General features: G+C 36.9%; 4 protein-coding genes across 5 annotated transcripts; 1 reads left to right on the forward strand and 3 right to left on the reverse strand.

Annotated features, from left to right (window-relative positions):
• Positions 1–690: 690 nt before the first annotated feature.
• LOC110419468 (ribonuclease H2 subunit B) lies at positions 691–4,662 on the reverse strand. Its single transcript, XM_021432546.1, has 10 exons — positions 4,334–4,662; positions 4,153–4,212; positions 3,959–4,060; positions 3,671–3,747; positions 3,064–3,187; positions 2,553–2,617; positions 2,013–2,082; positions 1,465–1,540; positions 1,223–1,316; positions 691–1,046 (listed from the first exon to the last, which is right to left on the reverse strand). Exons 1-10 carry the CDS (start codon positions 4,383–4,385, stop codon positions 924–926), a joined length of 843 nt encoding a protein of 280 aa, XP_021288221.1. The 5' UTR covers positions 4,386–4,662; the 3' UTR covers positions 691–923.
• A 508-nt stretch (positions 4,663–5,170) lies between these two features.
• Positions 5,171–9,461, reverse strand: RUS1 (root UVB sensitive-like protein (Protein of unknown function, DUF647)). Of its 2 annotated transcripts, XR_002446027.1 has the most exons (8): positions 8,428–9,461; positions 8,064–8,339; positions 7,933–7,989; positions 7,533–7,731; positions 7,333–7,448; positions 6,328–6,504; positions 5,512–5,854; positions 5,171–5,424 (listed from the first exon to the last, which is right to left on the reverse strand). XR_002446027.1 is itself a non-coding variant. In XM_021440468.2 (7 exons), exons 1-7 carry the CDS (start codon positions 9,091–9,093, stop codon positions 5,570–5,572), a joined length of 1,776 nt encoding a protein of 591 aa, XP_021296143.1. In that variant the 5' UTR covers positions 9,094–9,461; the 3' UTR covers positions 5,171–5,569. The 2 variants fall into 2 exon arrangements, 1 of the variants encoding a protein (XP_021296143.1); XM_021440468.2 differs by having other exon boundaries at positions 5,171–5,854.
• Positions 9,462–10,204: 743 nt separating this feature from the next.
• LOC110425612 (transglutaminase family protein) lies at positions 10,205–14,558 on the reverse strand. The gene is made up of 9 exons (XM_021440574.2): positions 13,739–14,558; positions 13,338–13,500; positions 13,120–13,197; positions 12,534–12,897; positions 12,247–12,359; positions 11,891–12,055; positions 11,608–11,747; positions 10,568–10,660; positions 10,205–10,471 (listed from the first exon to the last, which is right to left on the reverse strand). The coding sequence occupies exons 1-9, from the start codon at positions 13,810–13,812 to the stop codon at positions 10,312–10,314; spliced, it is 1,350 nt and encodes a 449-aa protein (XP_021296249.1). The 5' UTR covers positions 13,813–14,558; the 3' UTR covers positions 10,205–10,311.
• Positions 14,559–17,637: 3,079 nt separating this feature from the next.
• Positions 17,638–22,894, forward strand: LOC110418812 (replication factor C subunit 3-like). Its single transcript, XM_021431656.1, has 11 exons — positions 17,638–18,492; positions 18,599–18,709; positions 19,113–19,145; positions 19,825–20,002; positions 20,790–20,968; positions 21,049–21,185; positions 21,878–21,973; positions 22,074–22,143; positions 22,241–22,318; positions 22,412–22,508; positions 22,621–22,894. The coding sequence occupies exons 1-11, from the start codon at positions 17,638–17,640 to the stop codon at positions 22,713–22,715; spliced, it is 1,929 nt and encodes a 642-aa protein (XP_021287331.1). The 3' UTR covers positions 22,716–22,894.
• Positions 22,895–23,222: the final 328 nt, after the last annotated feature.

The raw sequence follows: 23,222 nt of genomic DNA on the forward strand, positions 1-23,222 counted from the left end.
ATTTATAAATCTAAGTTTTCAAAGAAAATTTTTTCGATTTTTAGTCAAATAAGTATTTTAGATAAGAAAATTTGTGTTTTAATTTATGAAAACATATTAGAAACACTTTAATTGATACCAAATTGTTAAAAAACAAAAAGAAATGAAAAAAGTTGAGAAGATTTGAAATTTTGATTTGTAAGTAACAATAACATTTTAAGTATTAAAATATAACAAAATATTTTTAAATATGATATATAACAATAATATTTTTTTTAACATGACCTGTAATAATAAGTTTTATTTTCAATATGACATGTAACAACTTAACCATAACGTGTTACATATTTTTATACATGATATGTTACAACTTAACCATAATGTATTACAATTTAACCATAACGTGTCACATGTTTTTGTACAAAACATGTAACAACTTTAACCATGACGTGCAATATATTTTTATACATAACGTGTAACATTATGACATATAATTTCATTAAAGATAATTTTATCCAATTTGACTAAAAATAATTAAAATTATAATATAGTTATTTTTTAAAACATTTTATCTATAAAGATTATTTTTAAAATACCTTGATAGAAAAGTAAAAAAAAAATCTAATATATAAATCTCAATGAATTTTAAATTTTTGGTATTATTTATATTTAATTATAATAGCACTTAGTAAACTAACACTGAAACATAAATTATACTAAAATTAATTGTTGATGCATTATCTATTAATATATATCTGATAATAATTTATTAAACATATAAAATTACACAAGCAAAGCACCTGTTAAAAGCCAAAATATCTTTTAAGTCCTGGAAGAGATGACAGAAGAACAGCTACGAGCACATCAACCAATTAACAAGATTAATGGACGTTCCTGGATCCTATTTCTCTCACATTTGGAAATTGTTGGCATACAAGAAAGCTTCAGTTCCTCCTTCGCGAAGCCCTTGAAAACATTTCTTTGATGTTTCTTGATTCTGTCTCTATTTTAGCCTTTTTAGCTTGCTTCTGATTTCTTGCAGTCCTTTTCTCACCCGTTGTCTTACCCTGAGAAATTAAAATTTGCAATTGTAAAATGTAAATCCCCCTCATTCCAGTGATAGCCACAGCTACATCCTACCTCTAACAAGGAGGCCAAAAGTGCAAACCCCCCTTCCCCATCTAAAAGTAAAAAAGAATACAAGCAATAACACCTATAGGACTTTATGTAAGACCAGTAATACCTGTGAGGGATTAGAAGAACCCATAGGACTTTCTATGGCATTTGAGCAAGCTTCAAAATCCGATGCTATTCTCATTGCCTCCGGTAAATTCAATCTGCAAACACCTCAGCACTATGTAACTCCAATGAATCAAGAGGGAAACCACTCTGCATAAATTCATTTGATCTATGTATTTCTTATAAATGGAGTTGAAGAAAATGTTTATATAAATTAGAAAAACTCAAAAAAGTTTGAGACCATACTTAAAATGATTCGACAAAAGCTTCAACCAAGGCTCATCTTTCAAGTACTCCCCTATTATTGATACTGCATCAGCCACTGCATCAGTGAAGGAGGTAAATCAAATTGTAACCTTCGTTGTTAAATCAACATTAATTTCATGTCAAATCAGACATTCAAGTTTTATCAGATGTAAATACCAAATGCACTGATCAGGCACATGCTCCCGTGCAAAACACACAATAATATCAATGCATAAACTATACAATATGTAGCTGATTATGGTCCTACGAAACTGAAGTTCAAGAGGATTGAATTGGAAAGCAGTCCTTTACATTTTACATTTATTGACCCCTCATAAGAGTTAAATCTTAAACCTATACTCTCTTGCTCTTTTCAATCCCTCGATATTGCAGCAGAAGACCCTATAAGAATGTTTCATGAATTGTTATCACCTACATACATCTATCTTGTGTGTGTGTAAGGTGAATGCACACATCTGCAATTTTGCATGCATTTGTATGAATATACATAGCTGAATATCATAGACTATTTTCTCAGAAAAATATACATGTATCCTTCTCATCACGTGCAGCATAGTTTTGGTCCAATGCTGGTAGAGTCTGTTTTAACTGGCATACCTGCAATTCAAGAGATATTATATTTAAGAAACATGGAAACTCTCTATCATCAATAGATAAAGATCGCTAAACAGTTTTAACTTATGTGTGTATTTTTCACTTAGGTTAGCATTGTACAATAATGGAAGCAACCAGCATGAACTAACAGACAATGTTGCAATAGTTTGATAGCAACGATGTAAAACAATAGTCATAGGCATGAAACATATTAAAGACAGAACTAGAACTTGCATTGTTCCCCAAGAGGATATTTAATGCACAAAGTATAAACCAATTGACCTACGAAAGATACATATCCTCTTTCCAGTTGAAAACACAATAATTCCATAGTCCATAGCAATTATGAAGGTGTCTACACTTGGGCACTGTACCATCCACAGTAAGATAAGTAAACCACCAACAAAAAGGAGGTTTTAAACATTTCATAGATTCAAACACAAGAAAATGAGTTCAAACAGAAGAAGGCTGACCTTGTAATTTAACCAAGCTAAAACCTTCATGTCATCAAGCCTAAAAAATTTTGATGATCCAATTTCTGCATATAAAAAGTGCAGGTGAGAATGATTCATAAATATTATTTGCAGTATTAAATCATTGCTTTCATTTTAACACATACAGTTATAGAGCAATTTGTAATGCACTTAATAGAATCTGTTCTCCATCAGAGACAGAATACAGTAAAGTTCAAACTCATATTTAACTATTTAAGGTTATTAAGGCATTTTGTTCTTGTTCTAAGAAATTTAACACTTCTACACAAGAATATTAAGCAATCAAGTCAAATGCAACTCAAGAGCATTCAAACCCCCTAACTGCACACCAAAATTACAATTCACAAAAGGAAATTTAATGGCAAAATACAGATTTCTTAATCCTATTAACAACAATTATCAAAATGAAACGCACAAAATAACTTACATAATAATATCTAAGAACTATTCTCAAAGAGATATTCACAAGAATATGCAGGTAGTAGGAAACCTTTCATTTCACAAACAACTTGCATACAGCTCTCTGCAATGGAGAATAAATGTCGATATCCAGGATAGTCATTAATGAAGAGTATCTCATCTAATTGCCTAAACTTTCCAGGGTCATCCACTTTCTGCATTAACACCAAAATTTTATCATTGTTAGTGAAAAATCCAGATAAATGCTTCAAAGATTTAAACAATGTTCTAATAATGAGAGATAAATATCAAAGTTTCAGAGGGATAAAAAAGGCAGATGTGTTATTCAAACAAGATATCACATTACTGCATAAAGGCTAAAGAATCTTGCAAGCTTCACAAGTTATTATTGATGGGTTTTCATTTGTTCCAGTGATGATCAAATTGCCCCCATTAATATGAATAAAATCTTGACTAAGCAAGGGCCATCTACTTAAATTTCATTTAGGGCTTGATATTTCAATGGCACAGTTCCTCAAGTATCTTTACCCTCAGTTGAAGCACTTGGCTAGGGTCTAAGGGAGAATGCATTGTGGAAGATGCCTTGCATTGAGGTTCTAAGGTGCTATTTGACAACTGGTCTTGTCAAAGTAACTAGGCAAGTATCACCAGTTAAGGGCAACTAGTAATGATCATACCTTCATTCTTGCTTCTTCAAAGATAGGCAACATGATGAAAACAGGATCAATAGGAGTAGCAGTATATAGGCTCCCATCTGCAAACAAAGTAATAGCAAGGGATGCAGATAAGAATAAAATAAAGAGCAAGGTAATCAGAGGGACTGCCTATTATTGAGACTATATGAAACGTGCGAAACCATTTCAATCATGCTCGACATTTAATTAACCAAACTGAATACCAATGATCTATGATTGAAAATATTAATTCATACGGTTGGTCAAAAGCGTATAAAATATAAGGGTTACCTTCAGAAACGTAATCTCCCAAAAACCAGGAGCCATAAGATTGCTTGAACCAGTGAAGTTCTTGAAGCAACCCATTACTCAAAAGATAGGATGTCCTAACTCCTGTCAAATAAAACCTCAAGTAATAGAAACTAAATTGAGTAAGATGTCAAAGAACCAGTGTTCCACATTCTAAACATAGCAACTAAAATTACCTGATCTGGGGTGACGAAGAGATATTAAACGAGCGGAACCGTCCCCATCAGAGCCAGGGTCTGCTAGGAAAAGAAAAGAAAATGAAAATTCTAAGAGAAGAAAACGAGATGCAACCTCCTTTGTTAGGCAAATGTAAATTAAAAAAAAGAAAAAGAAAGAATGGGGGAATTGAGGAGGTACCCGGAGCAATTAGAAGACGGGATTCATCAACGCCTTCCCACCAACACCCCATCAGTTAGTCAAACCAGAGAGACGAGCCAGAGCCAGAGCCAGAGCCAAAGCCAAAACCAAAACCAAAATCAAAGAGTCAACACCAAGACAAAATTCCCGGCTCTGGGACTCTGCTCTGGGGATACTTTAGATTAGATTTTGGGACTTTGGGAGGCAAGGAGTGCTCAGCTGCTGTGCATTACGCCATGTATATTGCATACATACCCTGCTCTTTCGGCTGAAAAGATGAAAAGGCAGATGGCGGGATACCCTGAAGAGGGCGGCTAAACCCACACGGGCTTGCGCAGCCCGCCTAGAATCGAAGATCTCTATTTGCGTTTCAAAGTCTGCCTTCGATAAAGATTTTCACATCTTAGGCCCAACCCTGCAGGGCCAAAAATAAACAAAAATAATCAGTAATTTTTAGGATTTAAAATCTGGCCCTCTGAAAGATTGGTGTTTGGCAATTAGGCCCATTTTACAGCCCTGATCCATAATTACCCAATTTTCACCACTTGATTTGCTTACATACTTTCGTACAACTGCAAGACTTGGGTTACATACATACTTTCATACAACTACAAGACATTCTTGACATGTATAAAGTTTGGACATCTTATGGAATAATAAAATTCGGATTAAATATCTCAAAAATATCAAATTTCTTACCTGTTGGCATCCTTTGTTTCATACTCGTACAAACCATTAATAATAAGGTTTATATTCCAACCAAAAAAGTCAAATTATCAAAGATGGAACATATTCTCACAACACCCAAAACGTAAATATGGATCGTACAAGCAACAATTTCACCAAATGTATACCTGTCCAATTGTCTTGTAAAAGAAACTTCTTACAATGAGAAACGTATTGCTTTTCTATCCATTCCCACCTTCTAAAGCAAAAAAGAGAGATATCCTGTGCGTAATGGTCCAACATACAAAATTTAGTCCATTACAATCAACTATGTAACCTCTATGACATAGACAATCATTAAATGGGTGAATTACAAACAGCATTCCACCTTGGCTTCTTTTGTGATACATCAGCAGCACAACTCCCTGAGATCGCCATAGGAGAAAGTTAGCTGTATGATTTTACTGCAAGGAAGTTGTAACCGAAGAAAAGCATATAGTGATCTCATTCACCTTCTACTTGCTAACAGACAGTCACATATGATTGTATGGAAACACTATCCATTACGTATCAACTGGCAGTTGATGCGTCCATGTGACCAGGACAGATTCTATTTGGTAAAGGCCTTGCAATAAGTCCGTCCATTACCCATCCTGCTGATTCACCATCAATTTTAACATGGTTGAATTCTCTTTGCACATACTCCACAGATATTTGTAGCCTTCCCCCTGGTCTGCAGTCAGTAGAGGCACCACTTGCTGCAATTCCTGCATTCCTTTCCAACCAGTACAAATAATTTACCTGGAACAATGACTTGAGCATATCTTGAGGTGAAGAACTTTCTTTAAGCACTACCTGATCTATGCAAAAAATTCAATAACACAAAAGGAATTAGTATGGCCCTTTTTATTATCCTTCCTTTTGAAATGATTAGTATTTGCCCCTTCTATTATCATTTTCATGCCTCCCATCCAAGTAACAGAAAGGTAGCAGCTAGCATATGGCACTAAATCATCCAACTTCAGCCACATCACCATATTTTCACAAAGATGACTACTGTAAGAACCTGATTTGTGGCTTTCTAAACTTAACTACTAAATAAATATTAATTGAGCCTCATAATTCTGGTGGCAAAAAAAATAAAGTATTCAAGAAATTTAAGACCAACTTGTGCTTCCAAAGAATTTAGCAAGGGTGGGAATAAGAAGAGAGACAACAGAAGAGAAGAAACCAAGCTAAGTCCTCCCAAGAATAAGTAAAGGGTGTCACCTGTGAGTTTGTGAGAGAGAAGAAATGGAGACTTAAATCCATAATAGTTATGCACTTACACAGAATTTTCCTTCCTGTTCAGTCAGAATATAGCCTTCATCTTTATACAAACTGAATAGTGCTAGTGCGTCCTCCTTGTTGTTGACAATATCACTGAGTTTTGACCCCAACTGCAGCCGGCACTCAATGTCAGCAGCGGCCTGCTTTGCTTCTGAAGATAGTACAACTGATCGTCCCTATAAAAATTTAGGATGGAATATCTCAGATGATATACAGACAAATTGTTACAACCAACCTTCTGTATGTTGTTTGCTCATACTCTGCTTCATTGGTAGAAGTTTTTAAAAATTTTTAAATGGTGAATTGACCATTTTAGAACAGGGGTAAATTTTACAAAGTTGAATTGATAAGGACTGGAAGAGTGTCGGAGAGGTTAGCACACCCCATGCCTGACCCATAAACCAAACTCCTCTCCTCCCCAAGCTGAATGCAAGAATCAACAGCTAGAAGTCTTGAGCCATGGTAACAGAGCAGTACAAGTACAAGATCATATTCTGAAGAACCACAGTTATAAATTAAACCTTCAAAGGAGCTTTCTCTTAATTGCACAAGAAAATTAGTTGAATCATAACAAAAATGAAGAGATATTTCAATGCTACCTCTTAATGAGTAATGGTTTACGATCCTTTGTGAATTCAGTATTCATTCAAATTCATCAGCAACTTTATATAAGAGGAATTCTCCTCTAGTAAAATATCTGTGATGCAGGATTTTCTATTACTCACAATAATATTGAGCACACATATTTGTTTATACTCTGAAGTTTTAGCCTGCTTAACCTCTTCGGTTATTAAAGTTTCTACAAATTCGAAAACCACGATATGGATTCAGACTGAGCAAATAAAAAAATGATATGGATTCAGTAGAACCACTAGGCAACCTAGAAAAACATCTGAAATATTGACCCTAATCAATCAATCCAGATTCTTATATCTAACTTAATTCAGATTAAGATTAATTAGTAACTATCTCCTGAGAGAGCTTAGAGAGAAACAGTAACTCACTCTGTTTGCAGACAGTAAATTAAGGAATGGTACAGCTGGAAAAAGTGGTTCCTCATCATTGACCTCTTTGATTGAAGGTGCCTGGCCACTCAAGAGATATTCACTGAAAACCAAACCTGTTAAAACATTAAAGGAATATGCTTTCCATTACGTAATGAACTAGAACTCATTTGACAACAATGATAGGACAGATATATTACTTGCACGATAGGGATTTAATGTCCTCAGTTGAATAGATTGGTATGACTTCAGATTGCAGTACATGTGGACCCAAGTAACAACACCAAACGAAGCAAGGGCAAGAGATGTAGATGAGCCTATACAGTTAGCCACTGCTATACCAAGCACGATTCCAATGGACTTGCTTACCATTCCCTGAGCTTCACCCTTAGCAATTACCTACAATCACTAATTGCCTTTAGTAAAGACATAATACAGGCTATTCAAAGTCAAAGTCACAATGTCATTAACAGGAATGCCAGTATCGTGCCAAATCCAATCTGATTATACATAAAGGAGGACATTTTTTTTCAGGGTATTCAAAATTGCATATCATATCAGATATTACGTAAAAAACAATAAAGATAAATTATGCCTTACCTCAGCAAAGTTCCTTTGAGCAGCAAAACCAGCATAGAAGCAACTTCTAGTAGCAGCCTGGAATTGATCAGTATCAGCTTTCAGCAACACAGTTTTACTTTTATGATAACAACAGAAAATTACTTGATTACCTGGATGAGAGCAGCAGCTGATCTTCCGGCCCCAGCAGCAGCACCGATAGGAACAAAGAGATGTGGAAAAGCAGGGGTCACCATTTCCAAACCAAAGGCAGCATTTTCCAGGAGATCAGCGAATAACCTCCATCCTTTAGGATTGACATCAAAATGCCTTCCATATTTGGACAACATGATTTTACTCAAATAACCAATCCCATCCTTTAACACCCAATTGATGGCAGCAGCTGTGGGAATAGCTCCTTTCCCCAATCCAACAGCATAAAGCAATGCCTGAACAATATCAAACAAAAGTGAGCACCAAATGTTTTACGAAATTCCTAAATCAGAAAATAAGAGCAAGCAAGTAAGACATAATTACTTGGGTGGCAAGAACGCCGCTGATTTGGCTAGCAACGCCCTGTACGCCTCTCCAAAGAGAGTAATCAAGATAATCACTGGTAACGCTGTCGGGGAAACCTTCAGGGAGCAGCAACCGCATGACAATGTCTCCGCATTGCCGCCAAACAGTTGACAGCGACAACGATTTTGTTAAATTCACAATCCCGTTCGAAGCAACAAATGCATCCTCGGTGAAATCAGGAATGAACTTAGTCCACTTGCTCCCTTTCACTTCCCAAACCACGTCATTCTCCTGGGAATCCTCGTTGGTTCTTGCAAGGGCGGAGGATAATTGGGAAGGGCAGAAGCAAGCAACGAATGAAGAAAGAAATAAAAGAAAAGGATGAGAATGAGAAGACGATGAATCGTCGTTCCACCGCCAAGAGTCAGACCCAAATGGCCCATCATTGTTATTGTTGTTGTTGTTGCCGTCACAACCGCCACCATGACCATGAGAGAGCAAAGGGAAGGGCAAGGAGTTAGTAGTAGCAGCAATAACTGGTTTAGAAGACGCGCGGATGGCTAAGTGGGAAAAGAGAAATGGGGTGGTGGGCGGCGCATAGCTTGAGGGAGTAGAGGGTGAAAGGAAGGCGAAGGGTAAAGAAAGGAACAAGGGCCTGCAACAACAACCGCAAGCGCAGGCCATCCCTCTCTCACTTACATAGATATTATCAGCGTCCCTGTTTTTTCTTGCTGGCCGAAATCATCATTTTCGGGTTCCTGCTTCTAAATTCTACTTGTAGGAATTTTCATTTGGTGGAGAGGAGGAGGACGACGACTGGACGAGGAGACGGAGAGCGTAGCGGAGGCGGCGCGTTTCCTTTTTCCCTTCGAACCGGAGACGCCGAAGACAGGCTTCCACCTCTATGAAGATGCCATCAACGGTAAAGATGTTGCCAGGTAAACATTTTTCAAGTCAAAATGTAATTTTGTTTTGTAAGGGATGGCCATTAACAGATGTTTTCACAATGGTCAAAACTTCAGCTTGAGGAAATAAATATTCATTTTTTTGAATTATGGGACTAATTTTATGTAGGATAAACTTTAGGATGCATACAATAAAATTAAAGAAATATTTTTAATAAAATAATTTTGTATACGTCAACTGACATGTGAACTATCATGTGTTATCGATTATCAATTAACGATTAAATTGACAAAAAGATCGATAAAATGATATTTTCATTCATAATCGTGAAAGTTTAAGAATTAATAAATAATTTTTTAATTGCAGAAATCAAAATGATATGAAATTAAATTTTGAAAATCGGGGATGTAATGTATTTTATATGTAATATAAAAATTAAAAAAAATCCAACTCGTTATTTGCGCAAGAAATAATTGAACATCGAGCGATAAATTTTAATTAAAGAAAATTATTACATAATGAGCATATATCAATAAATTAAGTTAATATTTAAATTATATTTAAGGTTATATCGATCACTAACCAACTTTTTCACTTTGTCTTTTCTTTAAGAAGAAATCTAAGTCCAGATCATCGAGGGGTTTTCATTTTCCTACAGTTTTGGGTGGTTTGGGGTTCAATTATTACCCCGCCTGCCTGCTGCTCCAAAAGAACAAGAACCTGGTTTTTCATGAACGGAAAGGGCGATTAAGTTGTCATTTTACCAGGATTGTAGAGTTAAAAGGTTCTAAGAAGGATTGCATTTCGATCTCCATGCGCCTTCCACCGCATTTCTCATGATCAAAAAGGCCATGCATGCTAATCAAGCATGGTTGCGGAGGAATATTCATTCAAAAGCCAAATAGAACTCACAGTAGCAGATTTCTCATCCATTAAACTATATGTGCCTCAAGGAGGGTTTCAGAGAGAGAGGGAGGGAGAGGGTTATATACAAATTCAAGGAACAGCCAATCGGCCAGCATGCCCCAAAGACTTCCAGGACGACTCCAGCCGCATCAAATGCAATTTCTCAACAAAGGGTTCAAGAATCTCTGCCTCTTCTTCCGGAGCAAAGGCCATGCAGATGCTAAGCTCTTGCACTGCCCTGCCATATTCCCTGACATTTTAATATCATATATATTTTCATCCATCATCACTCTAATGAGCTTTACATAGCCTTGTTTTAAGATTAAAGAGGTTTCGGAATTGATACCTATTATAATACAGCATCATGCCATGGTCTCTCCTTAGTGCCCAATTATGTGGCTGCAGAATCAACAATCTTTCTGAAGCCATGATAGCTAGCCTGCAAAGAAATTTAATGTTTAGCATGCCACATATGAAGATGCTCTTTCGCAAAATATAAAACTTGATTAACTGCCTTCATGCATGAGTTTGGCGCAAGCTTCTGCTGTCAAACTTGCACCAATACTACCCAACCCAAGGAAGCGAGACCAAACCACCCATGAAAAACACATACATTATTATGTCATTTAAAGAATGGGGTAAAAAAGGAAACAAGTTTAAGAGCAACTCCCAAGCCTAGCCATCGTCAGTATGTGCATATAAAGAAAAAAATGTTCAAAACACTACCAGTGAACTATGCTCCAACTCAATACAAGTCAATGATTAATTGGAACAAAAGCCTAACCTCACTACCAAGTGTCACTATAAAAGATAAATAGAGGTTACAGAATCCAAAAGAAAAGAACACGAGCAAAATACCAAAGCCTCACTCCAATAACATGTCTATGTCACATTTACCACCTTTTTTTACCAAAAATAGGGGAAAAACGCGTATGGATAGGGAAAGTTTTTCTTGGTAAAGCAGGACACGGAAAGTAATGCCAGCCCAGTCCCACCCAGTCACCATTCTTATCAGAGATAACTTCCTTGTAAAGTGCATTTAGAAAGAATATCAATGAATATGCAACTTACCTTCACCAGATCAAATAATGCAGCCCAACTCGTCTCTTACCTTATGAATTAATTGAATACAGCAGATAATATTAAAGATACCAATGTTGCAGTGCATGGCCTTTACTATATTAGACATTTATTTATGAGGTCATAATATCTGATGCCAAATACAAAGAATGTCTCATCTTCAGCTTCAAATGCACAACAGAATTGTTGAGACGTAGTTCAAAACAGTCATATATTGCATAAGAACACAAACATAGCTGCTACATAAATGAAAATATCAGGAAGAGAGTTATGCTACTAAAATAATAAAGATAAATTAGAATTTACCTAAGATCTTGAGGCCGCAACAAAGGGACATTTGATTTATCAATCATGTTAGGTTTCTCATCAGCATTATGAACATGCCTAAGTGGAGAAGTCAGCATCAACCCATGATTTGATCTCGAAGCACGTTTCCAGTGAAGCCTCTGCAATTATTTTAAGTTTATTTCATATGTAGGAAAGAAATATGGGAAGTACATTTTGAGGCATGAATGGTTCACATGTAATGAAATGTAAACACAAGTTCTATAAAAAATAATAAAACTTGATGATAAGGACTAGGACTTACAATTAAATTGGCTAGAGCAATCCCAATAATATCACGGTTTGTAGCTATCTCAAGCGCTAAAAGTGAAGTACCAGTTAAATCTGATGCCATTGATCTAGGGTCCTCCACACACCTTCCATTGACAATAGCGAACAGGCTGTGTCCTGAAGTCACTTTGAAGAGCTCCTACAGAGAGAAGAGTAAAAGGTGAATTTAACTCCAACTTAGGCAAGTGGCCAAAAGAAAAAAGGAACTCGCTTGTAATTTTTCTAACCAGAAACATAACTATGGATTGGATGAGACATCGAATGATGCATCAGTACAAGCATGAACTAAGAATCATGCATCATGAAAATAAACTTTCAAGATTAAAGTACCTCTGGATACCCTGTCTGGGGCCATATTAAAAAATCTCCCCCAACTCGAGATCCCACAATGGTTACACCAAGCCGCCGACAAACTTCAATGTAAATTATGCTAAGCAAAATTGCTGTAAACAACGCAATCATATAACTAGAATGTCTAAAAATGACAACAAAATGATAAGGAAGCATAGGTTACAATAAAGAAAAACAATTTCAATGCCACTAGACCCAAATTATGAGGGAAAATGTGTTGCAGCAAGTGAGTCTTATTGCATAAAAGAAGTAGAATGAGGCTTTACCACTGCCACATCCAGAGCTCAGCACTGAGTGTAAGTATGAATGCTTAGAATCCACGAGAACAGGGTATCTTTTGAAGCCTCTTAACTCAAAAAGAACTAAATTGACTGCCTCCAAAACTTCAACCAGATGGCAGCCTATGTCTCTTGAAACTAGCTCTGCTTCTACTTCTTTAGCAATTGCATCCAACTCACTCAGCCATTCAGATATGGTCTTTCCACCCAAAGGCATTTGCTCCACAGAATCCCACTCTTTGGTATCAGATGGGGAAGAAACATTTCTCCTTTCATTCAGGAGGGAGAGAGTGTCCATCTCTTGGTTAAAAGCCATGAATGCCTCATCTTCAGCTGCAACATAAAGCAAAGCCTACACCAAAAGATATCAAGCAAAATAAAACTTCCAATTACATTTCAAAAGGCACAAATGAAGCAGTTAAATACCTCTTCAAGTAACAATTTATCTTCTCACCAGTCACCATACAAACAATGAGTTAGTCAAGGCCGTATAAATTATCTAGCTGGTACCGCAATTTGACAAGGTCAAACACAAAAAGAAAGGGAAGTAAGCATGTAGTCAGTATGTTTGTACCTTAGCAAGAGAGATGTCCTTGTCCTTGGACTGGATCGAGATTTCTCGAGTGAACTTGTCCCTTGCAGTCTTAAGAGCCTGTTGATTGCATTATAGTTCAACAGAATATTAGAAAATGGAAATGGAAGATAATCTAAGTAATGAAAAATTATTCACATGGTGATGTGGATATCCAGAATGGATGAACAACATATATGCGTATATTGTTATAGATCAACCTCCTGGTAAAATTTGTGACGGGAAGAAGAGTCTTTAGTTAGCTGAATCTGATTGGAAAAGAGAGGGTAAGCAGAAGCAGAAGCTGGAGTAGCAGCAGTAGTAGTCCTAATCCTCCATCTCCTCAAGTCCTTGTGATCATGATGATGATGATGATGATCATACCTGATGATCGTAAAGAATAAACGGATATTCCAGGCGTTTTCCTACTACAAATCCTTCTCCCATCTCTATATTCATATACTACTACTAAAATATTCATTTCCCCCCAACTACTATGAGAAACCCAACAGTCAAATTATAGTAAACCCAATTAGCAGAATCAATTCCTACAATATAAAGAGAAGAACAGGAACAGAGAGAGAGAGAGAGAGGGAAACAAGTTCAATTATCAAAGAATTACCTGATAAAGCAATGATCAGGGAAAGTCGGAGAAGCCATAGCTGCCGCTGGCACGCAATATGGTGTGCACAACATTTTGTCACTTTATCTTGCCTTGCAAATTGCTCTGGGGAAAGGTGAAAAATGGAGCTAAAAGAAAAAAATAGTCTACCACACTAAAGCAAGAGAAAAAGAAAGGTTAAAAAGATGGAAGAAGATCAAGCGTCTTCTCTAAAGGGAGACGAGGCAGCAGTGAATTTGGAGGAAGAGGGTTTCAAGACAGAGTTTAAGATCTCGGGCTCTGGGAAACTACTTCCAAAACACAAAATGGATGATCTGGAAGATGAATTAGAGCAAGTATAGAAAGATGATGAACCCAATGAAGCCTGATTTAAGGAGAAGAGACAAGATTTCCCAAAATCCATAATATGGCAGCAGAATTGAACTTTAACCAGCAACTTGTTTCTTCAGTTGACTGAAACGGAAGGTGTGTTCAGGAAGAAGAAAAACAAAGAGTTTGCAGCAAGAATTTGAAGCTTACAAGAGAGGAAGGAGCTGTAGGAGATTAGAAGGGTGAGGCTGCTCCTTCTTCTCCCTCCCTTGAATTTGGTTGTGGCAATAACTTGATAGATAGATAGATGGATGGATAGATAGACGCTAAACTGACATGATAGGAGCAAAGCAAATAAAGCCAAGGTAATGCCAAATTTATGGATGATGGATGGGAATGACAAATTGAGAAAAGCTGTGCAAGTTGGAATTCAATCCCCCTTGGCTTTTCTCTATTTATCTTGCCTTTTATTTCTGTTTTATCACCCCATTCCCATTTTCTTTTAATCTTTAAATCCTAAACACAAGGTTAAGAACAGGGTTACCTAGAGTATGTTTTTTCAGACCATATTGCATTATTTTTGCTACCTCTTTTGTCTTGTTCTTCCAAAGGAAAAAAAGACAAAACAAAACAGAAAATAAAAGCTAAAGGGGAGGCCCTTTTTGGTAACTCGATTACATTTCAGGCTGGGTTGGAAATACCCAAAATGCCAGCTTGAAAAGACCAAAAAGAGGGGTGGGTGTTGGAAATCTTCCTTTGATTGTAGGCAGTTTTACCACCTGACAAGAAGAGCATTTTAATTATTGATATCGGCCAAGTTCCAATCTTGGCACAGAAACGGAATCGAAGAGAAGAGTAGATAGGTGGGATAAGGTTGCATCATAGTAGAAAATATAATTCAAAGATATAGATGGAGTGGAGAGAGCCCGCTTGGCTGCTTTCTTGCTTTCACGGTCATATCCCATTTTCTCGTGAAAGTGAATACAGAAATGGAGAGACAGTGGATTTGGATTATGATTGGACCCAATCTGGTTAGCCGCACCTGACGTTTGCTTTGGGCTACATTTGTTTCTATCATTTTTTGGGTTCCTGTATCGCCATTACAGGAGAAAGCGCAGATCATAAGCATATCCACCAATGCCATCTGATCAGGCCAATAACAAATAACACATTAACAAAATTCCTTGTAAACTTATTATAGAAATAGGGATCTATCAATTATATGTAAATTTTGGGAATGGAATAATTCTTTACAATCATCTACTCCGGATCTTAAGACTGCCCCATTCTCATCTTTTTTCCTACCTACCGTACGACAATATAAATTTGCATGGATAGGATCCTTGTCATCATCAGTTTTCAAGTATTGGAAGCATATGGTTGAATCAATTATGCCATGTGGTTTGGTAATTGGTCCCAAGCAATGACTTTTGTAATTATATATGTATATATATACATATTGTTAGATTACACTCCTATCCTTACAATTAGGACATAATCACTCATACACCCTAACTTCAAGAATCTGTATTTCGTTAAATAAGTTAATTTGATTAATTTTTGTAATCAAATTAATTAAATTTAATAAAAAAACTTATACAAATTAATTGAAATTTTATTGTAACAAAATTAACCAATTAATGAATTAATTCAATTAATCAATTTTTTTAAAAATAATTACGAATTGAATGAATCAAATTAATCAATTAATTGAAGAAATTCAAATAGATTACGCTATTTGTCTTTATAGTTATGACATAGTCACTCACCTACTTAGATTACTCAAGTTTTGAAAATATTAACCGGGGGTGTCTTTAAAGAGTGTGTATTCCATTAAATCAATTAATTTGATTAAAAAATTCCTTTTAATTGAATTAATTGAACTTACTTTAAAAAAATTAAACAAATCAATCAATATGTTATTTAAACCGAAGCAGTCGATAAACAAATTAATTTGATTAATTTAATTAATAAAAAATTAAAATAAAAACAGATGAAAAAATTTTAAAATAGAAATCAATCGAATTAACTGAATTAATTAAAAATTTTAATAATAAGAAATTTTCACTTAATTCGATTTTGACAAAATTGTGCTCATTCCTAGGGGCCCCAGCGTCATCAAGGGGGTGAAACAGTGGGCCATGGCCTCATCCAACAGCAGTTAAGGCACCAAACTAGGCTCACTCCTAATTAGAAAGTGGCCCCCAGTGGGCCTAAGTCTACGCCAGTCCTCAACCATGCATAGCCCTTTTATTTTCTTCTTTTTTCAGCTTTTTATATTCGGCAAATTCGACATCCCTGACAGGAAAATACTAGAAGTCGTTTTCTTTTTAATCATTGGGCTACATTGAGGGAGTACCTATTTCATTTCCATAAACTTATTTTTCTTAGAATCTTTTCAATTGTGCTTGACATGCAATTTCTCCAGGAAGATGACAGAAAAGAGTAACCTGGCAAGTACTCTAGGGCTGGCTGATATGGTTCATACTTCATATTTCCCAAGTGGGTTTGGACGTTGAATTTGCTACAAGTTTTAGCTTTTGCAACAGATTTGGCATCAAAATCTGCTTCCTGACAACAGAATGCTCTACTTCAAGTTCAGGAAGAGCACCAAACAAACAGAAACAGAATGATGTACCACTTACAGATAGAAAATCAGAGCTTGCCTGAATGATTCCAGCTGGTCCCGCAAACTCCATCTTCTTCAAAGAGTTGTCTCCTGAGTAAGGCTTTATTGTACTCAGATTGGCATCCAGGAATAGAACAAAATTTGAAAAGATTAATCATTATGTTCACTTAAACCACACAACTGTGAACTAACAAACCCAAGGAGATAGTGAAATGGGGATAACTGCGCAGTCTGAGTTAAACAAAGCCTTACTTTGAAGACAACCCAATCATGGACAAGCCTCCAGTTATCTTCTTCTGCAACACCAACCTAGAAAGAAAGAGGGTAATGGTGATTATCCTCCCATTAAATAGAAATCTTCATGCGTCAGTTTAAGAAGCCAGCACTCAGATTCTTAAACTTGTTTTTCAAAACAAAGCAGGTGCGTTGATGAACACCAACCTGGCCGAGGGCTTTGATTGATTCAAGTGAAAAATTAATTATTTCATTGATAGTTCCCACAAAATCACAGAACCAGGTATAGAATGAGCTTTGTTCTCAAAACCCGATCAGGAACTAGTCTGCATTTTTTTTATTTTTTGAAAAGAGGAACTAGTCTGCATTTAACCCTCAAGCATTGCTCGGATTTGTGGAACCAGGGATATTTTTGCCTCCAAGATTCTGAGTACTGTCGATCGTTTTATATGCCTTTTCCTCCAAGAAAACAACAAGCACCAGCCGGTTTGACCCATGAGTTTGAGTGCGACAAAATCAACCATGCATCGTTCGTGACGCCCAGCACATGTCAACATTTATTAGAATCATCGAAGTCTTTGGGATTTCCTAAACTTTAATTAGTAGGATTACCAATTTAAAAAAAAAAAAAGAAATAAAGAAACAAAGGAAACTTACAAAAGAAGGAGATGTTGGTAGGCAAACAAAGAACTAGCATACTGCAGATCCTGGCAGCTCTGCAAATGCGATGCCGAGTCCAGCAACAATCCTCCGGCTCTCCTCGCCCAATCCAGACCTCATTATCACAACCCAGAAATCTGAGACTCTCATACGCCGGCCCAGCCGCTCCTCAACGTCCTCTAGTCGGCCCACAAAGTTCTCTTACTGGACTAGTTGGAGCAACATCAATGAACTAGGCGACTACATCAACCCCAGACGACTGGGCAACGATTCCTCAAAGCCTTCTGATTTAACAGCGGAGAGTCTCGATGCACATAATAAGTTGCATGGCATACTTTCTCACAGGGCTACTATCAGCAATTACATTTTTAGTCATGTGGATGAAAAGACCCACAAGTGCAGTCCTTATTACAAAGGACTCATCGATTTAACCCTCTCCATCAATCGCGAAAAAAATATGCCTGGAGCAGAGAGTCCTGGACGTGTTAGCCACACAACTACGGTCTTCACTACCACTTCCAGCTCTCTTTCCTCTTTCTTCGTTAAAGTGCAAGAATTTAGTTCTAGCTGCTTCAACTGTAGAAAAACTGGTGACCGAGACCCCTCTCCTGCTGCTGCTCCTCCAACCCCTGTTAAAACAACTTTTCCGAAGGAGATGAAGTCAGAGAAGAAGGAAGCCACCGATCCTCCTGATCCTCAATTAGTTGATACGGTGAAGCCATTGAGGGAGAGAGTATCAGAACCATCCACACCACCGACGCCAACAATCTTGCCAACCAAAACTGTTCTTAGTAATGATGAGAAGAAAGAAGCCGATTCTCACAAGGGGAACCAAAAGTTCATATGGGCAGACAAGTGCCGACCCAAAGCTTTAAAAGATTTCATCTGCAACAAAAGTGAGGCCACTCGATTGCAGGCTCTGGTGAGATTAATTCATCCCTTTTCATAGATTATTCTTTTACGCTTATATATGGGCGTACTGAGCAAAGTTTGGAATGCATTTGAACGATAGATGATGGATGTCACAGGTGAAACACGATCTATGCGATCATGTTATATTTGAAGGACCCCCTGGCGTTGGGAAGAGAACCATGATCTGGGCTATGCTTCGAGAAGCTTTTGGACCTGACAGACTCCAGGTACCATAAAATTTGAAAATCCGGTAGCATTGGGCAACAGGTTTTTTTTTTTGGTTGAAGTCATGGAGAGGAAGATTTGGACTTGAACTTTCTTTTCTTTTCTTTCCTTTTCTTGGAGAAATATAGCCGGCTGCTATGGTGCTACTACTACCACCACCAATAGTTAAATAGAAGTCTAATAATGCACTCTAATCTCAGCACAGCAACTTCATTGCATGCAAATAGTCACTGATAATATCTATAGGTCAATGTTTAACTGTGTGGCGCATTCCTTGCAAAGCTTTTCAACGAGTCTGTTTGTTTCCTAGAGTAGAACTAATATAGTGTAGTATTGTTTAGAAAGGACCATAGAAACTCCATTCTTTCATTTAGTTAACGGAAGCCTTTTTTCATGCTTTTTCAGACTAGGGACGAGTGCAAGGCGTTTGACTTGAAGGTAATTCTCATTCAGTTTTTGTAAATATTTTATTAAAGAAAAAATCTATGATGTTTTTAAATTTTAATCAAAATTACATGTAAATTTATTAATTTTTTTAAAAATATTTTATTAAAAAAATTTATTAATATTTTTATTAATTTGATGATGTCATAATATTTTTAAAATAATTTTTTTAATATTAAAAATTATTACAAAATAAATTATAATTTTTTATTTTTTAAATTTTAAAATTATCATTAAATAAATTATAATTTTGTGTAAAAAAAAATTTCAAGATCCCCTACAAACAACATTCTAGTGGAGCCCAATTTGGGCTCCTTGGAGAGCCCGTTCCTGCTCTCAGAGTGCGCTATTCTAGTGTTCAGTAGGAGATGGTTGGCCTATATAAGGAGACGTCGCCAACCGATTTGAGAGAAAGAAAACAATAAAAAAATAATAATATTTTAGATATTTTATATTTAATATTAAAATCATTTAGATGAATTGAGATAAAATGTTTGTTTTAAAAATTAAGTATTTTTTGTATAATTTTAATCAAAATTTAAAAATGTCTTGATATTTTATCTTTATGAATGATTTATAAATGTAATTAAATTACAGATTTTGACATAATAATATAGTTTGCAGTTGACTTGTCCTAAAATGAGATCTTTCTGTATATGTAACATTCTGACAGGGGGAATCAATAGGAAGAATCGAAGTAAATGTGAAGGAATCTTCCAAGCATGTAGAGGTCAATCTCTCGGATGTAAGAGGGTATGAGAAGCATGTCATTGTGGAACTAATGAAGGAAACACAAACCAAGACCTCTAAATCTAATAAGGCTTTGTCATCCTACTCTGATAACTGCAGAGGTATGTTCGACTAGTGCCACTCCCCTAACAAGAAGTCAACTGCAAACTATTATAATGATTTCACCATTGAGAAGAGCGGAGAGGACCGAGAGTTCGCTTTTTCTCACCCTCTCTGCTGCTTTCTTTTAACACACTGATATGTCAACTTTTGTTTCTTTTTGAATGGTTCACGCACACATCCCTTGGCGACAGGGGGGGCCTGTCTTTAGTTTCTATGATTTTTTGTGTATATGGGAGCTTTGGCCAGGCTATGTGTATTGTCAAGCAACTGGCGGGATTTGGTTTGTTTTTAAGTCCAACAGAACTGTTGGCACCTTGCGTCCCTAGTGGAAGGCAGGGGAAAGGAAAACATCGGGGGAACAAGACTAGAGCATCACGGAGCTGGAAACAACGGAGGATAAAATAGGCTAAGATTCCAATCACTGGTGGATCGGTGGGTCGCTTTCTGGCCATGACAGTCGACTGTCGTCGGTGCTTGGTTTTTGGAGGCTGACGACGTTTCTTTACCTACAAAGTTAGAGTAAAAGTTAGTGAAATAGCCTTGTGGGATTGTATTTTTGTCTAGGATAGGGACGGCCAATTGGGGGGCTGATGCCTGTTGGTAGCCACCAGATTAGGGAACTTGCGATGCACCCCATTGATTACTGGATGTCTTATATTTCACTGAGCAGGGGTAGTAACGCTGATCTCATATTGTACAGAGAAGATTTTGCGTCGATGCACAGCAGATAGCAGTATAAAGACACAAAATCCTAACTAATTTCCTGATTTTTGTTTCTGTCTGCAGCAATTATTCTATGCGAAGCAGATAAGCTAAGCACAGATGCCCTGCTGTACATTAAATGGCTGTTAGAAAGGTATAAAGGGAACAATAAGGTTTTCTTCTGCTGCTCTGATGTCTCAAGGCTTCAGCCAATTAGGCCAATTTGCACGCTCATTCAGCTACTTCCGCCTTCAAAAGAAGAGGTGGGTGGGAAACACTCACACTACCAGAGTAAATGGAATCATATCCGGAGATTTTGATAAAGTTCTGTTCATGCCTTCAGATTGTTGAAGTTCTGGAATTTATAGCTAAGCAAGAAGACATATATCTGCCAACTAAATTGGCGGAAAAGATGGCCGACAGCTCCAAGAATAATCTCCGTCAAGCCATTCGTTCATTCGAAGCCTGCTGGCACTCAAGGTGAGGAAAATTACACTTCTTCTCCACCATCCTTACCATCTTTTAACTTGTTGTTTCCATTTTTCATTTTGCTCAGCCAAAGATAAGATTTTATTCATAACTGTAAGATACAGTCGTGGGTAGTCATGAGACACCCCATAACAGCAGACAGAAAACTTCCAGAAATGGGAAAACCAGGGACAACCTGGCGATGGAGCAAGCTAAACAACACTAGCCCCACAAGACAGGCCATGGCACAAGATAAAGAATAAGGACAGAGATTGCTAAAACAGAACCCACATGACAAGCCGTAGCACAAGATAAACAATAAAGCCATAAATTGCTATCAGAACAGAGCCCAATAAGAGCAACGCCTAGGTAAGAATAAGCAGCAAAGAAGACATAAAACATAGGTGATCAAAACAACATAGCTACCACCAAGCAGAAACATTTATTCTTGATCAACACCATATTTCGGCTAAGGCATCCGAAAAAGGGCTCCCTTCCCTCATAGTGTTGTCAAAAGTGACATCCCCTAATGATTGAACCAACGCAACAATTTCATTAAATATCCCCTGAAGATAGCAGCAAAATAGGGAAATGGTCGGACAAAGCTCTCTCAAAACTTTTTTGCAGTAAATGCTGAAAATGAAGAAGCCAAAACAGTTTCCACGTTTCTCTTGTTTGGTGAACACTTTATTCTTGAGTTGCAGGTATCCTTTTAAGGAAGACCAAGTAATTTTAACTGGATGGGAAGAGGACATTGCAAACATTGCCAAGAACATAGTCGAGGAACGAAGTCCAAAACAGTGAGTTGTTCTTAGCTTACATCTGAAATTTCAATCAGGGGCTCTCAACTTTTACTATAGCTTTGAAAGAGTGTTGGTCGTTTCTGGACTTTCTTTACAGGCTATACATAATCCGCGGAAAGCTTCAAATTCTCATAGAGCATGATGTATCTCCTGACTTCATATTCAAGGTAGGAAGTGTTTCCCCTACAAATCAACCAGTAGCATGAGTCAGAAACCGTTTAGATTTCCATTCTAGTAATTCAATTTAATCATCTTCATTTGCAGTCTCTGGTTGAAGAAGTGAAAAAGCATCTGCACGAGAACTTGCATCCTCAAGTTGATGGTTTATATGCTGAATACAATGTATGAACGCCAATACCCACTTTTTCTTTTCTCCTTAATATCTCATTTCCATGATGTTTAAGAGCTAATTCCAATGAATGTCTTATATTAAAGAGGGATGATGAAAGCATGATTGAGAGTGAGGATGAAATGAGTAATAAGGTCATCGACCCGGCGAGAAAGAACATGAGGATTTTCTTGAGAATCGAAGGTATGCAAGCATACAAACCTTCCAAGTTTACAGAGCAATAATTCGTAACTAAGTATCCTGTTCATCCTTGTTTCTCTATTTAACAAAAAATCATGTTAAAATTATTCCACAGAGTTCATAGCCCGATTCATGAGCTGGTACAACAACCAATTAAGGATGGCAAATGCAGGCGCCCTGGCGGGTGAAGGGACTTCATGCGATTGCTGATCAGCCCTTTGCTCTGCCATTAATCTCTCTCTCTGGTTGAGTAACATGATGGAGAGATAATAGGCTCCAACATTTTCCTTGAAAAATGAATACATATGGATCGAAGCAACGGGATATTGATTCGACCATTATTGCTGTTAAAGTTGTACGAGTTACTAGTCGAATCTACTCAAAACTTTATGGGCTATTTTTTTTTTCCTTCAAACAAATTCCATGTTAAATGCAGTGATAATGATGATTAAATGTACATCATGAACTGCATTATATTTTACTAATTTGAATATCATATATCTAAACAGAGAAGTAATGGAATCAGCTGTAATTAGTTTGGAAACAGTGATTCTGATAATTGTACCATAGATTGGTTCTGAAACTGAAGCTAGTTTAGTTGATAGGTTCAAAGTGAAAATTCGATCGAGTTTTGGGTCCAGAAAAAAAGAGCAAAGCCCAAACCCTATAGACAAACTTTTGACTTTTGCGTTTCGACCATGGGCCATGGTTCTTTGT

The sequence above is a fragment of the Theobroma umbraticum genome, unplaced genomic scaffold (assembly GCF_002168275.2).
Source record: "Theobroma umbraticum cultivar Fairchild unplaced genomic scaffold, ASM216827v3 scaffold_30.0, whole genome shotgun sequence".
Taxonomy (NCBI): Eukaryota; Viridiplantae; Streptophyta; class Magnoliopsida; order Malvales; family Malvaceae; genus Theobroma; species Theobroma umbraticum.